Source organism: Aulonocara sp. 'chitande type north' Nkhata Bay, linkage group LG18, assembly GCF_057382095.1.
Source record: "Aulonocara sp. 'chitande type north' Nkhata Bay isolate Kocher_YH1m ecotype deep benthic linkage group LG18, A_spYH_male_GT1.1, whole genome shotgun sequence".
In the NCBI taxonomy this organism is placed as follows: Eukaryota; Metazoa; Chordata; class Actinopteri; order Cichliformes; family Cichlidae; genus Aulonocara; species Aulonocara sp. 'chitande type north' Nkhata Bay.
In genome coordinates, this window is record NC_141361.1 from 29,091,040 (window position 1) to 29,111,595 (window position 20,556).

General features: G+C 42.6%; 4 protein-coding genes across 7 annotated transcripts; 1 reads left to right on the forward strand and 3 right to left on the reverse strand.

Moving 5' to 3' along the window:
* Nucleotides 1–1,847: 1,847 nt before the first annotated feature.
* LOC147308911 (peroxisomal trans-2-enoyl-CoA reductase-like) lies at nucleotides 1,848–5,749 on the reverse strand. 2 transcript variants are annotated; one of them, XM_086270595.1, is made up of 8 exons: nucleotides 3,856–5,749; nucleotides 3,434–3,567; nucleotides 3,192–3,357; nucleotides 3,030–3,111; nucleotides 2,829–2,925; nucleotides 2,637–2,747; nucleotides 2,293–2,404; nucleotides 1,848–2,200 (listed from the first exon to the last, which is right to left on the reverse strand). In XM_086270595.1, exons 1-8 carry the CDS (start codon nucleotides 3,965–3,967, stop codon nucleotides 2,118–2,120), a joined length of 897 nt encoding a protein of 298 aa, XP_086126721.1. In that variant the 5' UTR covers nucleotides 3,968–5,749; the 3' UTR covers nucleotides 1,848–2,117. The 2 variants fall into 2 exon arrangements, with proteins under 2 accessions (XP_086126721.1, XP_086126722.1); XM_086270596.1 differs by having other exon boundaries at nucleotides 3,700–5,749.
* Nucleotides 5,750–9,343: 3,594 nt separating this feature from the next.
* On the reverse strand, nucleotides 9,344–11,776 carry rpl37a (ribosomal protein L37a). Its single transcript, XM_086270601.1, has 4 exons — nucleotides 11,619–11,776; nucleotides 10,856–10,984; nucleotides 10,596–10,678; nucleotides 9,344–9,509 (listed from the first exon to the last, which is right to left on the reverse strand). Exons 1-4 carry the CDS (start codon nucleotides 11,619–11,621, stop codon nucleotides 9,446–9,448), a joined length of 279 nt encoding a protein of 92 aa, XP_086126727.1. The 5' UTR covers nucleotides 11,622–11,776; the 3' UTR covers nucleotides 9,344–9,445.
* On the forward strand, nucleotides 11,447–14,524 carry cfap410 (cilia and flagella associated protein 410). 3 transcript variants are annotated; one of them, XM_086270600.1, is made up of 8 exons: nucleotides 11,447–11,510; nucleotides 12,082–12,125; nucleotides 12,260–12,278; nucleotides 12,371–12,417; nucleotides 12,527–12,756; nucleotides 12,939–13,089; nucleotides 13,189–13,285; nucleotides 14,085–14,524. In XM_086270600.1, the coding sequence occupies exons 4-8, from the start codon at nucleotides 12,389–12,391 to the stop codon at nucleotides 14,247–14,249; spliced, it is 672 nt and encodes a 223-aa protein (XP_086126726.1). In that variant the 5' UTR covers nucleotides 11,447–11,510; nucleotides 12,082–12,125; nucleotides 12,260–12,278; nucleotides 12,371–12,388; the 3' UTR covers nucleotides 14,250–14,524. The 3 variants fall into 3 exon arrangements, with proteins under 3 accessions (XP_086126726.1, XP_086126725.1, XP_086126723.1); XM_086270599.1 differs by lacking the exon at nucleotides 11,447–11,510 and having other exon boundaries at nucleotides 11,875–12,125; nucleotides 12,389–12,417; XM_086270597.1 differs by lacking the exon at nucleotides 11,447–11,510 and having other exon boundaries at nucleotides 11,880–12,125.
* On the reverse strand, nucleotides 13,718–20,369 carry orc2 (origin recognition complex, subunit 2). The gene is made up of 16 exons (XM_086270594.1): nucleotides 20,240–20,369; nucleotides 19,916–19,987; nucleotides 19,665–19,823; nucleotides 19,009–19,095; nucleotides 18,797–18,886; nucleotides 18,674–18,705; nucleotides 18,521–18,578; nucleotides 18,118–18,428; nucleotides 17,918–18,027; nucleotides 17,703–17,835; nucleotides 17,519–17,615; nucleotides 17,298–17,444; nucleotides 17,049–17,220; nucleotides 15,064–15,125; nucleotides 14,873–14,991; nucleotides 13,718–14,784 (listed from the first exon to the last, which is right to left on the reverse strand). The coding sequence occupies exons 2-16, from the start codon at nucleotides 19,983–19,985 to the stop codon at nucleotides 14,701–14,703; spliced, it is 1,731 nt and encodes a 576-aa protein (XP_086126720.1). The 5' UTR covers nucleotides 19,986–19,987; nucleotides 20,240–20,369; the 3' UTR covers nucleotides 13,718–14,700.
* Nucleotides 20,370–20,556: the final 187 nt, after the last annotated feature.

A 20,556-nucleotide genomic window follows, 5' to 3' on the forward strand; every position in this document is an offset into this window, starting at 1 on the left:
GCTGCATCGGTCCATTTTAGTTTAGCTACGTTATTTGTTCAAAGTAGCTGTTGCAGTGGCTCTACTACTGTTGCATAGTTTGGTAGAAATTTGCTGAACCATGAAGTTAAGCCTGCACCTTTGGTGCAGAAGCTTCAGAGATGCCAGTCAGCTGGTCTGGGTGAGGGCACAAGCCCTCCTTTGAAATGACATGTCCCAGGAACAGAATATGTTTCTGCCCAAATGAACTTTTACTGGAATTGATCTGCAGACCAACATTGGTTAGACGCTGGAGAACAGCCTGTAGATGTTCATCGTGTTCTTCCTTGGAATGCCCGTACACTATAATGTCATCCAAGTAGTTCTGCACTCCTGGTAGATGTTTCAGAGCTGTGTGCATCATCTTCTCGAAGGCAGAAGGTGCTGAAGCAAGTCACTGCGACTGTCAGGGTGAAGATGCAGTTGATGATAAGCTCAGGTTAAACATTCTGGCTATAGTGTGTAGCACCAGCCAGTTTTGTGGACAAATCCTCCATAAGAGGAAGTGAATGACTGCCCATTATTTCACTTTTATTAGGGTTCTCGCAGATCCATACCAGGTCCTCTTTTTTTTGTATGTAAATTTCCCATCTATATTGTTGATCTTAAGTGCTTTAATCAGGTCAAGCTCCAACAAAGGGGTGGCCTTCCAAAATCTGATTCACATCCAACTCCCTGCATTGATGACATAGTTGAGCACCTTGGGAAGGCAAGATATCTAACAATAATAGACCTCTGCAAGGGTTATTGGCAGGTACCATTGACTGGGCACTCAAAAGAGCTGATTGCTTTCTGGACCCCGCAGGACTTGTTCCAGTTTACAGTCGTGCCTTTTGGACTGCATGGTGCCCCAGCAACGTTCCATACACTGATGGATCAGGTACTGTCTGACATATCTGATTTTGCTGCAGTTTACCTTGATGAAATAGTCATGCTATTCCTTTAAGTATTATCTTCTTGGATGGGAGTTCATATTGGAAACGGACCACAAGACTCGTCAATGGATAGAGAAGATGAAGGACACAACTGGAAGGATCACTAAGACGGAGGAGGAAGCAGGAATAAGTACAGTTTGTGTGTGTGTGTGTTTTTTACTGGGGTTACTGTAATATATGTTGTAATTATAAACAACACAAAAATGCTATTTTCACTTCCTCGAACAAAGTTAACAGCGATTAACTACCTTTAAATAATTACCACATATTATCCCCCAATTAGTGGATAATATGTAAATTAAACCTCAACTTCACACATATGAGGAGGCAAGCAATACGTTAGCAAGAGGCGTTTTTCTGTTTGCATTTGTTCTAAAAGTTATTTTCAAACGCCCCTTCCCTGGTGAAAATATTGCTTTTTTGTCGCCTGCTGTAAGAGTGAAACTAAAATGCACACAGGCCAAAACTACGAGAACAGTTTGTAATCATCTACAGGCTGTCGAGAGCTTACTCCCATTTATAATAGTGGTGATCACATTCTTTGGTTTCTCAAGTACATTTAACACAATTCCCCAAGAACAGATGCAGGAAACCTTTGATACCACATGCTGTAACCCTCTATGATACAAAATATCTGCCAGTCCAAGAATCACATCAGTAACTAAACAGTAATTAGTTACTGATTACTTTTTTCAAGTAACTTTACCAACACTGGTTAGTACTAATGTAATTTCATATTTCTGTCAACTGCTGTAACAAAAGAAGTGCTAAATATGATATAAAGTATTTCCCATCTGTTTAATGTAATCAGGGATCTTTTAGAGTCTTTTATGAGATAATGAGTTCAAAACAGACACGGAGAGGTTAAATAAATAAAAACACCCACAAATGATATTATTCTGTTTTACAGTTTTAATAAATTTTGCTCATAGACTTGCTGACAAGAGCATTGGAAAGAAAAACAATATGTACATTTCAGCAGCTGGAATGTTACAAATCTTTACCTCTGGACACTTGTAGTGCTATTAATTACATAAAGTAATGTGCAGACTCTTAATAATCAGTCACACACTACAAATACAGTGCTTGATAATGCTTGTGGCTCAGAGTCCACGATGCCTTTTGGTGTGGGGATTTTGTGCTCTCGCGCGTCCCATGAGTGAATCAGAGTTTCCTTTTTGGGTCGACCAGTTCATTCAGAGCATCCAGGTTCTCCCCCTCTGGAGCTTCAGGCCATGCACTGTGGTCTGGAGACAAACACAAGAATTTAGCTCCTCATACTAAATCTAATATATACTGGGAAGACTACTGTGCAGTTGTGTTAGAGAGCTATACGTACTCGGTATCTCCCACATGGATGTATACAAACTTTGTCCCGCATCGACCTTCAACGTGGCTCCAGAAATGTAGGAAGCAGCAGAAGAGAGCAGGAAACACACTGCAGATGAGACCTGGGCAAAGACGGCAATTCAAAAATTGGTGATTACAGCTGTGATTTAACCTTTCTCCTTCTATTGTATGGCTTCACAACTTCTTTATATCCTAATGCTGTTTATGGAGCACTGTGAGACCTTTGGGGTCTGGGTTCTTTTTTCGTTTTTCAGAATTAGAATTACTCCGACTTATATGTTAAAGTCATTCTGTCTGTAACACATTTTAAGGAGACTTTTTTCTCTAACAAACCTCTTCGGGCACTCCCAGCCTCTTCGAAGGAGTGAATGGAACGGACATCTTGAAAAGATCTGGTCTATTACCTTTATAGTTCTCCATCGCTGTTTTGGAAAAGATTTTACCCTGCAGCCAAACAGAGAGATGAAAATCATGCACATCTTGAAAAACTGAAACAAAACTGATTATGTGCTGAGCTGTACGCACAGGTGCAACAGCGTTGATTCGGACCCCCGAGGCTGCCCACTCGATGGCGAGGCTCTTAGTTAAGTTATCCACCGCTGCCCTCGCTGCTCCTGTGTGGCTGTCGAGGAGGAGGAGACACACCACGCAGCAGGCAAATTAATTTTTTTTAAACTGTGTGACTTTGCAGATTTGTGTGTGAATAATGAGGGAAACTGTTCTTACGCCGCATCTGGGAAGCCGTTCCACATGTTGGCGATGATGCTGACGATGGCGCCTCCGTGCTCCTTCATCCATGCTGTGTAGACTGGAGGGGAGAACAACAACGGTCACGCTGAGAGACCAAACCACAAACACCAAAGCCTGTGTTATCTGTGCCCGGCTCACCCTCCTTGCAGCAGTGGAAGGTTCCTGTCAGGTTGGTGTCTACCACAGCCTTCCAGCCCTTAGAGGACATGTCTTCTGCAGGGCTTCTGAACTGACCTCCTCCGTTGTTCACCAGAAAGTCTATACGGTCATATCGCTTCAGTACTGATGACACAAGAGCCTTCACCTTCAAATGACAGAAAGACAAAAAGAAAATCAGCCACTTATGCACTGAAACGAGCAGCAGATGCAGAGCTGCTCACCTCCTCCTCGCTGCGGATGTTACAGGGCACAGCAGTGACACTTGCAGGACTGGAGGGAGGGATTTTCTGTCTCATCTCCCGAGCTGCTGCCTCCAGCCTGTCTGCCTTTCTGCTGGAGATCACCACACTGCAGCCTGAAGACCAACAAGTGAGCCACGAAAAACAATTACAGCACTTTCCGAAATAAAGCTTCGAGTCAATTTACTGTGAAACAACACTGAAAGCCACCAGATGTTTGGTGTTTCCAGCTGTTAGCGAACACTCACAGCCACACTTTCACAGTGTCCCTGCGCGCACTTGACCGAGGGACTGGTGCGACTCTTACAGACTTGTTTGTATCTGTGTCGAAGTTCACTTGCTGTCACTCAGCTGCTCCTCACTTCAGACTCTTTGCGCTACAACAACTATTAGAACTCACTCACCCAGCTCCAGCAGCTCCGCAGAGATAGCTTTACCGATCCCGGTGCCTCCACCCGTCACTATTGCAACTTTATGGTTGAACAAGCCCGGTCGGAAAACACTGGAAGCCCCCATCCTTGTTGCGTGGTACTGCTGAGGAAGGCCGAGGGAGTCAGAATTTGTGATGCGGCATAAAGGAGCAAAGCAACTCAAATCGGCTCTCCGTGAACTCTACTGGTTCCAGTACTTCAGCCTGGATGTAATAGCACTGTTGACTACTGTGGTCCATGTTTTAGTAATGCTGACCGCAAAGTGTATGAAGCTGTGCTTCCGTAAAGTGAGACGAAAGTGGAAGCGTGAATAGGGACAGTTTTTTTACTGGAATTACTGTGATGTTGTAATTGTAACAAACACAAAAATGCTGACATTGACGATTTTCACTTCCTCGGACAAAGTTAACAGCGATTAACTACCTTTAAATAGTTAATTAACATTATCACTGCATTACCTGCCTGGTTAAAATCACAGAGCAATTAGTGGATAATATGTCAATCAAACCTCAACTTCACACATACAAGGAGGCAAACATTACGTCAGCAAGAGGCGTTTTTCTGTTTGCATTTGCTCTAACATTTATTTTCAAACGCCCCTTCCCTGTCGCCTGCTGTAAGAGCGAAACTAAAACGCACACAGGTCAAAACTGCGAGAACAGTTTGTAATCATCTACAGGCTGTCGAGAGCTTACTCCCATTTATAATAATGGGGATCACATTCTTTGGTTTCTCACGTGCAATTTACACAATTCACCAAGAACAGATGCAGGAAACCTTTGATACCACATGCTGTAACCTTCTATAATACAACATATCTGCCAGGCAGAGAATCCCTTTCCACATATTATCATTATTTGTACTAATGTCATTTCATATTCCTGTCAACTGCTGTAACAAAAGAAGTGCTAAATATGATATTAAGTATTTCCCATCTGTTTAATATATAGTTAGACATCTTTTAAAGACTCTTTTATGAGATAATGAGTTCAAAACAGAGGCGAAGAGGTTAAATAAAACAAATAAAAAATACAAGTGATATTATTCTGTTTTACAGTTTTATTAAATTTTGTTCAAAGACTTACTGACAAGAGCATTGGAAAGAAAAACAATATGTACATTTCAGCAGCTGGAATGTTACAAATCTTTACCTCTGGACACTTGTAGTGCTATTAATTACATACAATTATGTGCAGATTCTCAATAATCAGTCACACACTACAAATACAGACTTTCTAACCAGGCCAGTACGGTGTGCTTAACAGTGTTTGTGGCTCAGAGTCCACAATGCTTTTTGGCGTGGGGATTTTGTGCTCTCGCGCGTCCCATGAGTGAATCAGAGTTTGCTTTTTGGGTCGACCAGTTCATTCAGAGCATCCAGGTTCTCCCCCTCTGGAGCTTCAGGCCATGCACTGTGGTCTGGAGACAAACACGAGAATTTAGCTCCTCGTACTAAATCTACTGTGAAGACTACAGTGCAGTTGTGTTAGAGAGCTATGTCTGTGAAGGTTCTCAGTCATCCAGGTCATCGTAGTCAAAGGAGCTTGCAAAGAAAAGCGTCTGGACTTCTTTAAGTTACTTGAAGACGTTTCACCTCTCATCCGAGAAGCTTCTTCAGTTCTAAGGTCAAATGGTGGAGAGTCCCAGATATAAACCTAGTGGGAGTATCCCCCCACAGAGGGACAAAAGGACCCCCTGATGATCCTCTAATCGCCTGAGCCAAGGTGTGAAAATGGGTGTGGGTCCCAATCAGCCAGAATTTCGGGTGTGTTCATTGTCAACATTGTCATCCCCTATGTAGCCGGTGTATCAGAGAAACTCAGGAGAGTTTTCTCCAAGCATGACATCCCAGTGCATTTCAGACCCAGCAACACGCTCAGACAAAAACTGGTTCACCCGAAAGACAAAACTCCAAAACACAAACTTAACAATGTGGTGTATGCTGTACAGTGCAGCGAGGAATACCCAGACCTCTACATTGGAGAGACCAAACAGCCACTTCACAAGCACATGGCACAACACAGAAGAGCCACCTCCACAGGACAAGACTCAGCAGTCCATCTGCATCTTAAGGATAAAGGACACTCTTTCGAGGATGCCAGTGTTCACATAGAGGACAGAGAGGACAGATGGTTTGAAAGAGGAGTGAAAGAAGCCATCTATGTCCACTGTGAGCGACCATCTTTGAACAGAGGCGGGGGTTTACGACACCAACTCTCTGCCATCTATAATCCAGTTTTGAGATCCCTTCCCAGACGCCTTAACGCCCACTCACATCCTGGGCCATCTGACCTCAGGAATTCGCATGATAAGGTGGGGCCATGTTTCACAATGAACACACCCGAAACTCTGGCTGATTGGGACCCACGCCCAGTTTCACACCTTGGCTCAGGCGATTAGAGGATCATCAGGGGGTCCTGTGTGGCTGTCGGGGAGGAGGAGACACACCACGCAGCAGGCAAATTTATTTATTTTTTTTTAAACTGTGTGACTTTGCAGATTTGTGTGTGAATAATGAGGGAAACTGTTCTTACGCCGCGTCTGGGAAGCCGTTCCACCTGTTGGCGATGATGCTGACGATGGCGCCTCCGTGCTCCTTCATCCATGCTTTGTAGACTGGAGGGGAGAACAATGACAGTCACGCTGAGAGACCAAACCACAAACACCAAAGCCTGTGTTGTTTCTGGGCCCCGCTGAGGGAAACCGAGGGAGCGTAGCACCAACAGCGCCCTCTTCTGGATCTCTTCCGGTAGCTTTTTGCTTTATCTCTGTAACCTTTGAAAATACTGCAGACCAAATACCACTTTCCTTCACTTCCATTGCGGAAGCTGCCCCATCCACATCCCACCTCACTACTGTGCATTGTTATTATCCTTTTTTTATTTTTTTGCTCTCTTCTACAGTGTGTATTTTGTCTCTGTCCCCCTCCCCTCACCCCCACAATCAGTCTCAGCAGATGGCTGCACCTCCCTGAGCCTGGTTCTGCCAGAGGTTGCTTCCTGTTAAAAGGGAGTTCTTCCTTCCCACTGTTGTCACGTGCTTGCTCAGAGGGGGTCATCGGATTGCTGAGGATTTCTCTGTTATTCTCTCTGATGTCCAGGGTCTTCATCCGTCCCTGGACTTCAACAAGGGCCCCAGTCTATGAACTAGCCCCACAGCCCACAACATGTTGAAGTCTTCACCAAATTTGACAGTGGGTAGCAGGTGTTTTTCTTGGAATGTGGCGTTTCCTCTGCCATGTAAAGTGCTTTTTGTTATGACCAAAACACTCTATTATTTCATCAGTCCAAAGCTCTTTCTTCCTAAATGAATCTATCTTTTATTTTGACAGCAAATGCGCACCTCAGGACCATTTATGTACAGCCCTGGTTATAATTTCCTGTGCATTTCAAACCTTGTTCTTTCTGATTTATTTATTTTTAAATATTTAAAGTAACATGGCTGCTATGAGGCCAGCTAGGATCCCTGTGGACCTTGACCTACAAATGATCCAGGACGGATGGGATGAAGAGCCCATCAGCACTGACTCAGAATCTGACATCTAAGATATAGAGGACCCAGACTATTGCCCCCCCCCCCACACTGAACAAGGCCAGTCAGATACAGAGGAGTCCTCTGATGAGTCTTCTGAGGAGGAAATGGATATTGAGTCTAACAGAATGAGCCCCTCTTACTGCTCTAGCCACAATATTCTGAATTAGTCGGCCAGGGCTTGCACCTGGGTTTAGTACTTTCTCCCCAGTAAATGCATGGAAGATGTTCATGTCTGATAATTTAATAGAAGAGGTGCTGACATGCACAAACATAGAGGCACAAAGAGTAGCCACAGACAGGGGAAAAGAGTGGAAAGATGTAATCAAACATCCTGGCGTTCATTTGATTGACCATTCTTGCAGGAAGTGAGAAGAACTGGGATGTACCAGTCGGTGTGTTTTTTGGGAGTCCTCTGCATAACCCATTTACAAGGCCACTATGTCAATTCAAAGATTTAAAGATATTTGCCCTCTCTTGCACATTGATGACAAGAGGACCAGAGCCTACCGACTGAAAACAAACCACATGGCAGCTTTCTGCTACATATGGGGCGTGTTCCTGGTTAACTGCAGGCAGAATTTCATCCTCAGTGATTGTGTTACAGTGGATGAACAACTTGTGCCTTTCAGAGGGAAGACCCAGCTTCTGCAGTATATGCAGAGCAAGCATACAAAAGTGATACAAAAACTGCAATTTCTTAAAATTAATGAAAAAATAAATAAAAATGTCACAAACATGTTTTATGAGGAATACCTGGAATATGAAAATATTACAACTCTTCGTTTTAAAGATTTTGAAGAATAACAACCGAGTTTATAGCTAAATGCATTGTTTCTATTTGGGGTCATTTTTGACCCCACTCGTGGAAGAGTGTAGGTATTGGTAGGTTGTGCATCCAAAGGTTAAATACCTTTTCTTATGATTGGACACATCTGTATTTAAAGTTCAAGACTTAACAAGCTAATTTTGTTGTGTACCCAATTCTTTGCACAGCAGGTTTTTACATTAAATTTCATACAAGTAAATACTGCTTCACTAAAAATCTTTTTCTGGAAAACACAGCAGTACTCAGATATTCCTAGAAAATAAAAGACATACCACTGTCATCTTTTTTGGTGAAAACAGAGTGAATTATTATGATGCTGAGAGGGGTTACCAAATGTTTTCGTGTGAGTGTAAATGCTATTTAATTCATTTAAATAAATGTTTCTGAGCTCCATGGAACAGGTTGGATCAGTGTTAGATTTTAGTTTTTTCCCCTTCCAGCCCAAAAAGGTTAGATTATTTTGGTTTATATTTACTGTTCATCATCTTATCAACAAATTTGTGTATATTTTCAACCTAACCATTTGATTCATTAAAACTATTTTTTCCATTTTTCTCACCAAAGTGGTCCTAATGCATGTCCCACAGCGATGGAGCAGTCAGCAATGTTGACTTGTTGCAATAAAGCTTAAACCAGTTTGGCTGGGCTCTTTCTGCGTGGAGTTCACAGGTTGCATGTTTTCTCTCACAGCACCAAGACATACAAGGTTAACTGATATCATTCTAAAGCAATTGTACAAGGATGGATAAATTGACATCCTGCCTAGTAATCAAAGGTGTACGGGTGTAACACATGTATTTGCAGCTGTTACAGATAGATTAGTTATAATTTCACATCAATGTTTCCTTTAACTTTGCAGAGATATTCCCACGTGATGCTTCACTGAAACCAAAATGTTACCCATAGATCTCAAAGACCCCCTGTGGTTTCTCATTTTACCCCCCACCCAAAAAGACCTGCTGTTTCAGAGGGTTTAGAGATAACCTGAACTCCACCGAAGTATCCTCAATGAAGGGCTACTGAAGAGTCTTCTTGCAGGTTACAACCCTCGCACTTTCTATTTTACAGCTGCACAGTAAACAAACGTACAAAGACACAAACTCCGCTCCAGACTGTTTTATTTTTGGATGTTGAGGACATGTCCAGCTCGGTTAAATGATAGAAAACAAAGTCCCAAATCCACCAGCTATCATGGTCGCTGGTTTACTGGTCCTTCAACTCCTTCAGCCTCCTGATAGCGGACTTGACTGTGACAGCAGATGTTGTGCTGCAAGAGAAGTTGGGGGGGTGCAAAGACAATTATTAGCTTCTACAAACACAACATTCTCAATGTTTTTGAAGGACGGACACGTTGCTCTGTAGTGAGAACCACTTTGGTTTTTGTGAACTCGCCAAGACCAAGAACATTCACTTTTCTTTGAAGCCTTTTAGCATCAATGGAGAAACAAGCATTTCCACTTAAGTTATTGGTTTGTTACTTATTAGACTGAATGCAGTGTTGCTGTAATTCATTTTTATTTTTTAAACTTGCTGCTATCTATCCAGCCTCTGCCTTTCCTACCTGCTGGTTTCTCTCCAGGTTACTACTGTGCCAGTTCTTGATATTAGTAAGCTCCTTCTCTAGAGAAAACCTTGGCCAACAGCCTGATGCACTCAAGCACAAAATTCTTGGACTCAAGTTGTTAACAAGTCTTCCTCCTGCTATCTGGAATCTAAGGAAACCATGTGGAGAACTGGTTCATGTGCCACAGTCGAGCAAAACACCTACCATCACCAGCAGCAGGCCAAGATACGTAGAGCTGGAGTATCAGAAGCTCACCGGAGAGGGAGCTGGTTATATAGCTACATCACATTTGTCATGCACCATATAAATGCAAACTGCATGTAAAAAAGTGTGTGCACAGCACAAAGCTGGACACATACCCTTTAAATGATCACTCAGGCTGAGTAGATTGAATTTCAAAGTTTAATTAGGTCTCTAAGATGACTGGATACTTTTTTCAAAGTAATGTAGTGAGTGATATGAATGTTCACTGAGTCAACTCTGGCTTATTTATTTTAGATGGACACAATTATTTACACCTGATGACCATTAAAGGCTTTAACACATCACACAGGTGTTCTGAGTGTGGAGGGGCACAATCAATGCAGGTGGAGGGTGAGCAGAAAACAAACAAAGAATCCTGCTTTCGCCGTGGGCACACTGTCACCCAAGTTAGAAAAACTTAATGATGAGAAGAAGAAAAAAAAAGACAAACAGCTGAGGGAATTTTTGAACCCCTTTTCTAATCATAACTTCAGCGTCTGCAGCAGTCGAATGACAGAATTAGACCAAAGAGGGAAAGTAACCTACTTGTAAGTCCAGGCACCTCCAGCCACTGTCTTTCTACAGGACCCACAGTGCCAGATTCCAACAGCCCTCCTCTTCATCTTGGTCTGTAAATACAAATTTGCATAGTGAGAACACAAAAGTGGAAACTCAACTTATCTGGACACATCCTTGAGCACTACAATTATGTAATGTAAGCAGCGTAGTCTGCAGAAAGCATTTCTAACACTGACCAGGTCTTTGCTACTGTACATTATGTGGGTGGTCTCCACTGTTGTCCTTACCTTTCCGCAGAAAGAGCAGGTGTACTTAGCATGCTGGGAGATTTCAATTTTCTTCACCATCTTCCTCAGCGACGCGCCATAACGCGTGCCATATTTACCAACGATCCCCACCTTCTTGGTGCGCTTGGCCTGTGGATAACATGAACACACAGTGAGAAAATACAGTAACCATGGGATTTTGTGGTTTAAAACTACAAGCAAATGGCTTCAGCATTCTGCCGTTACTACTACAGGAAGAAGTGTCGGGAGAAGCGCCCAGGGTGGCCCCAGAAAGCGAAAAAAAAAAAACTACTTCTGACTATAATCCTGCAAAATCTGAGCAACAAGGGTGAAGAAGCTGCTGTGACCATTAGCCAGCCAACATAAGCTTCCTTTCAGCAGGTTAGCCAAAATGCTAACTAAAGTCAACTGAGCAGTTCTCGTTTAACTGTATCAAACGACCACTTTTTGGTGGTGCATTACACATTTCAGTTCGGACTTATTTAATTGTGGACGCTCAAAAGACCGGGACTTAAGGAGCTAGTGTCACTAGCCTGCCCGGTACTTGGAGCTCACACAGTTTAGCAATGGTGGCCGCCATTTCTGTCTCAATGGAGAATGAAAACATCGTTTTTACTGCTGATCCAATCCCAAAACGGACATAAATGAAGGCTAGGTATGGCAAAAAAGGTCAACACGAAACCTCCTAATAAGCGATTATATCATTTATAGCAGTGAAACTGTAAGATTGACAAGGATTAGGGTCGGAACAAGCTCTGCTCACCATCGTTTCAGTGGGAGACGTAGGTCCAAAGAGGGATTGCTTAACGCGCAGGCGCGATTTACTCAGTCCGTTCACGCTGCATTCTGGGACTTTGAGTTTTCGTAAAACGCAGACATTGTACAAAAACGTAAAAGTTCGCTTACGATAATATATATAAATATATTTTTTTAGCTCTGGTATTATAGCTAAATTAGAATTTTTGATAAAACAGCGTAATCTACGGAAAACTATAAATAAAAGATATTAACCCGTTACCATGGACGCTTAAGCTGATATGCGCATGCGTATTAATGTGGCGTACGACAACATCCCTGCGGCTGCGAGTTGAAGTCTTTGGTCAATTAGCTTGTCACGATGTGGCTTTTGTTGTTTGTGAATATTTAGCCCATTGAAAATATTATTAATTTAAAAGGAAGTTAAATGTTTTGCTATGAAGCTAACACGGAAACTGGTTCTTGCTAAGGCGAAGGCCTCCGACTTGGAGAGCGTGAAAAAACTGAACTGCTGGTAAGTGCATCCATTTTGGCATACCAGTAATTTTGTTGCCCTTTTAATTACATAGTGATCATTGACGTGAACAGGTACCATTTGTGTTGTGTCTCCTATCTGTGGTAACGTTAGGTTACATCTTATTTTTGCAGGGGATGCAACTTGACTGATGTGAGTAGCAAACTTGGATGTCATGTTTACTCTGACAATTAATTTAGTGTTCATACTTAATGAAAGTTGCATGGATTCATGTGTCTTCTAAGATTTCTATCTTCGCTCAGATGCCAAACATTGAAGTGCTGACACTGAGGTAGGTCCCTTTGCCACACACATAAAATCATTTCACAGTCACAAATGCACAGACTCATTTGGGACGACCCAGTAACACCAGGCTATGATTCTCTTTCATCTGTCTGCAGTGTCAACAGCATCTTGTCTCTCTCTCCTCTGGCTGGCTGTCTGTCTCTGAGTGAACTCTACCTGAGAAGGAACATGATCCCCTCGCTCTCTGAGCTCTCTCACCTGAGACCGTTAACTCGTCTCAGAGTGCTCTGGCTAGCTGAGAACCCCTGCTGTGGAACCGATGCCACCCAGTATCGCCTCACAGTGCTTCGCTGCCTCCCTCGTCTCCAGAAACTCGATAACCAAGGTGACTGTGTGATGTTTTGGGGCCACACTACCGTCTGCTTACCTCGACTGTTTAAGCACTTTATTAGCAGCCACTCATCATCCTCATGAAAAAGTTGAGGTTGAAAATCAGTGTCAGATCTAGGAAGTTGAATTGAAGTCTGACTCTTACTGTAGCTATTCTTCAATGTTTCCTGTGTACAGTAGTGACAGATGATGAAATTTCACTGGCTCTCATGGAAGGTGAAGAGGTCACAACACCCCCAGGTAGTATCCAGAACCAGCATACAACCAACGGACTTCAGGATGCAGAGACAGAGAACGACCCTCTAAACTACAACATGGAGGAGACAAAGTAGGTCTTGTGGCCTGAAACAACTTATAGTTTGCAGAAAATGCGAAAACTGAAGTAAAATTAACAGAAGAAAATATTTCTGTTAACTTTTGTTTCTAGCAAAATCAGAGAAGAGCTGGGAATGAAGCCACTTTCCAGAGACAAGTTCTCTTCCCTGTCCTCTCCATCAACCAGAGAAAGCAAACCAATCAAAAAGGTAGCTCCTCTCATCACTGTGTCCCTTAAAATTTTTGTGGGCCTGGACTCTACTAAAGTAGCTTTGTATGACTCACAGTTCAAACAAACGCTCCTGTCTTGGGCTGTAGCTTGGTGCCGCCTTGCCAGCTTTCTTTAGATTGGCCACCCCTCATGATCAAACATTCAAGCATAGAAAGTGTATAAAAGATGTGTGTAACCGCCTCAGTTGTTTTCGGGACTCTGTATTTTGGAGCTTCCACTTTAGCTCTATGGCGATCTAGACTTTTCCACCATTTGGTCGGCATTATCAGCTGATGCTAGCAGCAGCATTTATAAGCTGTACATGTGTATCTCACAAAAACACATAACAAAAAATGAGCATTCAGTAACAGACTAAAAAAAACTGTGCAATTTACTGTGCTAGCTATATCTTCACAGCAGACCATATCATTTTTTCAGACAGTTTATTTAATTTTGGCAACAACTGACCAATACAATAGAAATGTACAGTTTAGTGTCCCAAACTAGCAAAGTTGAAGTCTAACCAACCGAGTCCACGCCACTAACTTAAGGCCAAATGCAAATGGGCGAGTTACTGTTGGGTACTAGATTAGTCAATACTGCCATAACAGTACTACTGTGCCCTTTTTTTTTTTTTTTGCCTTTGGAGCATATTACCCTCCTAAGACCTGAACTCTTCCACGGCATGCATTTTTAACTTAATAGAGCCAATAGATCTATTTATATTGTGAAATTCATTCAAACCTGGAATGTTTGGTTTGTAATCTGCCAGCTAACAATAAAACTTGTGTTTTCAGTCGCACGCTCTTGATGCAGTTTTGCTGCTGCTGAAAGATTTGGATGAAGAGGAGCTTCATGTTGTACACACCGCCACACAGAACAGACTTCAGATCTACACACTGGACTCAGAAAGGCTTACAAAGACACAGCAAACACAGAAAACAGCTGAAATCCAACATTGATACGTTTCACAGCATGCGCTCAGGGCTAACCCCATCCTTCCACATTTAACACTAAGCTCAGGTTCATAAAAGGTGCCCACTTTGTCCCATTAACATCTGCCTGCAATATGCATGGCATGACACTACTTCAGTTCCAGCTTTCACGTGTGGACTCATCAGTTCCCCTGCTGTCTTTTTTATAGCTGCATGCCTTATTGCTTTGTAAGAACAAAAGATTGTATGTTTTGCTAAATGTAAATCTATTTCTGTAAAGAAAATAAACAGCAATGCATTAACTTTAAATGTTTTTATTTACATAGATGTTGGCTGTATGCGTGAATGGTGCAAAAAAATACATTTAATCTATAATTTAAACTGTTCAGAACCCTGGGGCTCACATCTTATTCCAATGTAACTGTGCTGCTGCACATCTGCGGGAAGAGATGATTCATACGTCTGAAGTCTTGTCCACTCAGTCACCCTCTTCGTTCTCCAGGAAATCCATCAGTGTGCTTGCATCCACAGCAACAATCAGGTACTCTACTCCATCTGCTCCCTGAAGCAAAGCAAATAAATATGATAAGCACCAGGTACTGCAGACACTTAATGAATGAGAGTTGGGGAATTCTAAAGTGGAAGTCCACCTTGCGTGTCCGTATCAGTTTGTGGTCTCTGAACTCTGTCAGCTGAGTCCTCAGCGTGAGGTCAGAGTTCACCAAGAATGCCTCTCGACATCGCTGGTAGAAATCCTGGAATGACAATCCTGCACAGAGGACAAACTGATTACAAACTGCACTAGAAAACGGAGACATAAAAGCCGAATGTGAATGCGCACCTGCGTATGAAGGATTATCTTTGTTTTCCAGCTGGAACTTGACCAGCAGTTTAAAGATTCCTCTGCAAAAAGAAAAACAAGAAGTTGAGTTTTCCCCCCCCCCAACAGCTCTGTACATAATGAGAGAGGTCAGACTCGAACAGAATTTAGAACAGAAATCACAAATGAGTGAATAAAGTGACAGCAAAGACAATGGTTGTCCAAAAGAAACAATATTCTCAACAACAAACAACCATATTCCCTATGAGTATATACTTACTATTTTTCTTGGCTTCAGTGTCCTGGTAGAAAAACACTTGCTGTGTTTTCACTCTTGAAATAAAAGCTTCATAAACTCTTTGAAAAGCTACAAGTCTTGAAGCACTTCTCACAATAAGATTTGACTGTCGAGTCTGTACATGCAGTTTTTTGAAACTGATCTGGGCCCATCTAAGACCACAGGTGAAAACACCTGTTGACCTTCTGCAGTTTGCACACAGACCAAATCTGGGAGTGGATGAATGATTGCAATCATCTATATTTACTCGCAACTAGATAATAACAGCTGCGTGGTGAAGATAACCTTTCTTTGATTTCTCAAGTGCCTTTAATATGTTTCAGCCACTGCTACTCAGAGACAAGCTACAGGAAGTGTCAGTAAACACGTTCATCTCATCCCAGCCTGTGACTGCTGACCGAGGCTTTGGTTCAATTATCTTTGCAGAATTGCTGTAATTCAGTCAGGTAATTTCACAGCATCTGTATCGGATTCATGTCAGTCTTCATTTTGTTTTTCTGAAGCCATTCAGATGTGGACTTGCTGGTGTGTTTTGGATCATTATCCTGCTGCAGATCCCAAGTGCTCTTCAGCTTGAGGTCATGAAAAGATGGCCGGACATTCTCCTTCAGTATGTTTTGGTACACAGCAGAATTTATGGTTCCATTTACCACAGCAAGTCTTTCAGGTCCTGAGGCAGCAAAACAGCCCCAGAGGATCACACTTCCACCACCATATTTTACTGTTGCTATGATTTTCCTTTTCTGATATGTTGTGTTACTTTTACACCAGATGTAATGGAATACACACCTTCCAGAAAAGTTAAACTTTTGTCTTTTCAGTCCACAGAGTATTTTTCCAAAAGTCTTGGGGATCATCTGGGAAAACTGAAACAAGCCTTTACGTTCCTTTTATTCAGCAGAGGTTTTCATCTTGGAGCTCTGCCATGCAGCCCATTTTTGCCCAGTCTCTTCCTTATGGTGGAGTCATGAACACTGACCTAACCTGAGGCAAGTGAGGCCTGCAGTTCTTTGGATGTTGTTCTGGGATCTTTTGTGACCTCTTGGATGCGGTGTTCTTGGGGTAATTTTGGTAGGCCGGCCACTCCTGGGAGGGTTCACCACTGTTCCATGTTTTTTTGCCATTTGTGGATAACAGCTCTCACTGTGGTTCGCTGGAGTCCCACAGGTCCCACCTCTTCCAGACTGAGAGATCTGAATTATTTCATTTCTCATTTGTTCCTGAATTTCCTTGGATTGTGGCGTGATGACTGGCTTTTGAGGATCTTCTAGTCTGCTCCACATTGTCAGGAAGGTCCTATTTAAGTGGGTTTGGATTTTTCCCCTTAATAAAGAAAACCTTTATTTTGAAAGTGCATTTTGTATTTACCTGTTTTATCTTTGTCTAATATTTAAATTTGTTTTATGATCTGAAAACTTTAAGTGGGACAAACATATAAATAGGAAATTAGGAAGAGGGCAAACACTTTTTACACCACTGTATTAGTGATGGGCAGGAGTGCAAAACACTATTGGATGACTTTGTGGAGTGGACTGGGAGGAATCACAAAGAAGCTAATATGCGAGCTAACATTTCTCATCTGATGTCATATTTAGATCCTAGTATTTCAATAACTCATTAGCACCTCATTAAGCTCCTCCCATGGCTCTCTCCTTGTTCATTTAGACAGAAGATTAAAAACAACTACCCAGTAGGTCTTTGGAGTTACCTTGCATTGGGTGTTAAGCTGCGAAGCACATGTGTGAGGGAGGACAGAGCCAGAGCGCCAGTCTGCTGCACCAGGAGGGAGTTTTCATACGATGTCTCCTCCGAGTAGTGCTGGAACGTCACACATTCCCACCACAGCCAGTTAAACTGGCTCTGCTTCAACTGGTCCCACACTGAAAACAAGCAGGATGTATTCAGGATAGATTTCGACAGAATTACCACCTCAGTGCAGACTATTATGAACACCCACCCAGTGGAGCATTGATGTGGTCTAAAGAAGCCACCATGTGCAAGTTTGGCAGGGATGCCAGCTGCCCCAGTGCACTCTGGGTCTTCTCTCCTCGCAGCGTGGGTCCGTCTATATTATGGATGAGCAGGTACACGTGCAGATCTGGGCCTGTGAGGACATCGGTGTAAAACATGCGGTACAACCACACATTCTTGGGATGCACAGGAGCTTGATGGGCTTACTGTCTTTTAAGGTCTGGGAGATAAACTGGATCTGGTCCGAGGGGGTTCGGAAAGTTCCCTGGTGATCCAGAACCTCACACGTCAGCACGTTTAATATCTGTGAGAATTTAATTTTCATGATCAGGGATATTTATTTTATTATGCAATTTATGCAAAATATTTTGATGTGTGTGTGTATACTGACTGATTTAAGAGTAATGGAAGGGAAAAATCCATTAACCACAAGGTGAATTTCTTGCGACAGATGAGACTCCCTGAAGTCTTCCAGCAGAGCTTTTTTGCTTCCCAGACCATAGACCAGCACGCTGAATCCCAGCCTACACACAGACCAGCACAGACACTTTGTACTGCTCTTAAAACACCAGAAAATGCACACAACTACGTTGCAACCTCACTTACTGTAACTGTAACATCCATTTGCTAAAGTGGATTCTGTGTTTGTCGTGCAGCTGCTGGATCTCTTTTGAGTAGCAGGATTGTTTTCCCTCCAGAAGTCGGACCAACGTTTCCTACAAAAACAAAAATAAAGATAAATTCACACTAAATCTATTAGGAAAGCAGCTCATTTACAATGTTTCAAAATGCAGTTAAAAACAAACCCTGTCAAGTTTAGGGGTGTTTAAACGCTCCAGAGTTCGGTCTGACGTCAACACTTTCGAGCTGCCGTGAGCTTCGAAGTACTCCTCAACCATACTGGGCTGGTTCTGAGGTTCAGGCGTGCTCTTGCTCTTCTTGGCAGGAGTCTTGTAGAGAGCTGCTGATAAACCTTTACTGGGTGTTCTCGGGGTGGTCACGTTCTCTTTATCCTCTTTCTTTCCTTTCTGCTCTTCCTCCAGCCCATCTTCATCCTCCTCCTCACCCGAGTCAGAGGGTGAAAGCTCGCTGTCGCTGTCTGACCGCAAGCTTGGAGCTAAAAAACAAACAAACAAAACAAAACATTTAGATTAGAGGAAAGGTGAAATTTCACTTAGAATGAATTGAATTATTCCCAGTCAGACTCACTTGCTATTCTCTTCCTGAGCCTGTGTGGTGTTGTAGAGACAAACTGGACCTTTTTGCTCTGCCGTTAAGTAAAAATAAAATAAAATTCTTAAGTTGGCACCAGAGGTTGCTGGCTTTGGACTTTAAGAAGTTTAAAGGTTTCTATGGTCTCACCTTCTGTGGTGTTCTGCTTTCACCTCTAAGGTCTGAAATAGAAGAAAAGAAAATACTTAACTGTGAGAAAATGAGCAAAAAGATGAGTATACGGAAAAGATGATGAACGTTTATTGTACTCACTCCGCCCCGTTCGACTGGGGGTTGAGGGTTCAAAGTTTGGGGTCGCGCTGAAACTCACGCTTTTTCCAGGAGTCCGAGCCAGCTCACTTGCTGTTTATGAAAAATGTGCAACACAAAATGAGCATATACGATGTCTAAAGAAAGAACTGGAAGGAGATGTATAATATGCAAATGTTTTCCGATCTATGTGAGAAGACAATGGAGGCTCTCACCGGTTTGGGCCATGCTGTGGCTGCGTTTGACTTTCTGAAAGGTAAAGATGGAGGATCCAGCCACTCTTGACAAGCCATCTTCATCTTCTGTAAATCCAAGAGAAAACTGGTCATTTTAAAATGAATTTAAACAAGAAAAAAAGAAAAAGCCTCAGATATTTTCATGCATTTATACGAAGCTAAAAATTTCACAGCATTATGAATGTTCAAATTTCCCACCAAAAATTATATGCCTATATGCCAGTATTGATAAGCATATAATATGTCAATATCAGCGATATAGTCCATCTTACAAACACACTTAATGTGTGCAATGGAGTGAAACTGAGGTGTACAGAAAGTCTCCTGCCATAATCATAAGTACCTCTGTGACAGGAATATTTTTTACAAGGCTTTTGTAGGGATTTGAGCTAACTATATGCAGTCTCTGTCACTAAGTTGAATTTCAGCTGGTGAACCAGCACTTGCTAAATTCCACATTTGTACTTTGCCTGAAAATCAGCCAACGTCTGTCTGCATTTTTCCAAACGTATTTGGGTAAATCTACAAAGAGCAGTAAAGAGCTGAGTCAGCAGCATCGTCAGCTGATCACGGTCTGTCTGCAAAGAAAACAAAACTCCCGGTGAAGAAAGTCATTACCCCTGCTCAGCACTCACCTTCTGCGTTATCTGTTCCTAAAGCTTGGACATAATCCTGCTCATCGTGGACTCCATTTTCATCTCCATCATGTTCCGCATCCTCTCTGCATCCCCGTCGTCCAGCCGGGCTCTTAAACTTTACCATCTTCTGAACGGACCCGGCGATGCTCTGCGCACCTTATGGAGGTACGCACAGTACAGAAAGCACAGTCAGAGAGACACAGAAGTGCTCGTAAACTAACATTTCTACAGTAGCAGAGCATCCATACCCTCCTGCTTGTCCACGATGTGCTCCAGGACATCGCCATCCCCGATGAACTTCACCTCCAGCACACTCATGACTAAAGATAATAATGACAACCAGCACGACTTTAGTTAGTTGCTCGTAACACTACAACATATAATTTGCTTTTCAGAGGTGTAGATGCTAACGCAGGTTTTCAGTCAGTGCGTTTCTATTCACGAACAGTGAATGGCGGCCATTCTTCTCAAACAGCGAGAAGCAGCCCTGCTTCAACCAGCGGCCACACGCCGAAAGTCCAAATAAAAGTGGGAAATAAAAACAGAAACGCGTCTAAAGCGACACAACTTACTGTACAGCGTCAGTACCGCCACATGAAAATGTAAACACGACTTTCACACAGTGACAGCAAGGCAGTGTGCTGCTGGGACAAGTTTCCGCGCCATCCCGCTGAAGTTTTTAAACCACGTGACAAGTGAAAGGTCATTCAGTGGCCAACTGGAACGCTGCTTCCAGCTAAAACCACATTTCCCAAAATGCACTTCGAACACCAGCTCAGTCTGTGCGGCTAAAACCCTACAGGGGAAGGGTTTTTACCGACTGATTAATTATTATATTTTCAATAAGTAATGTAGGTTACTATTAATGCGAATGATGTATTTTCTGTAA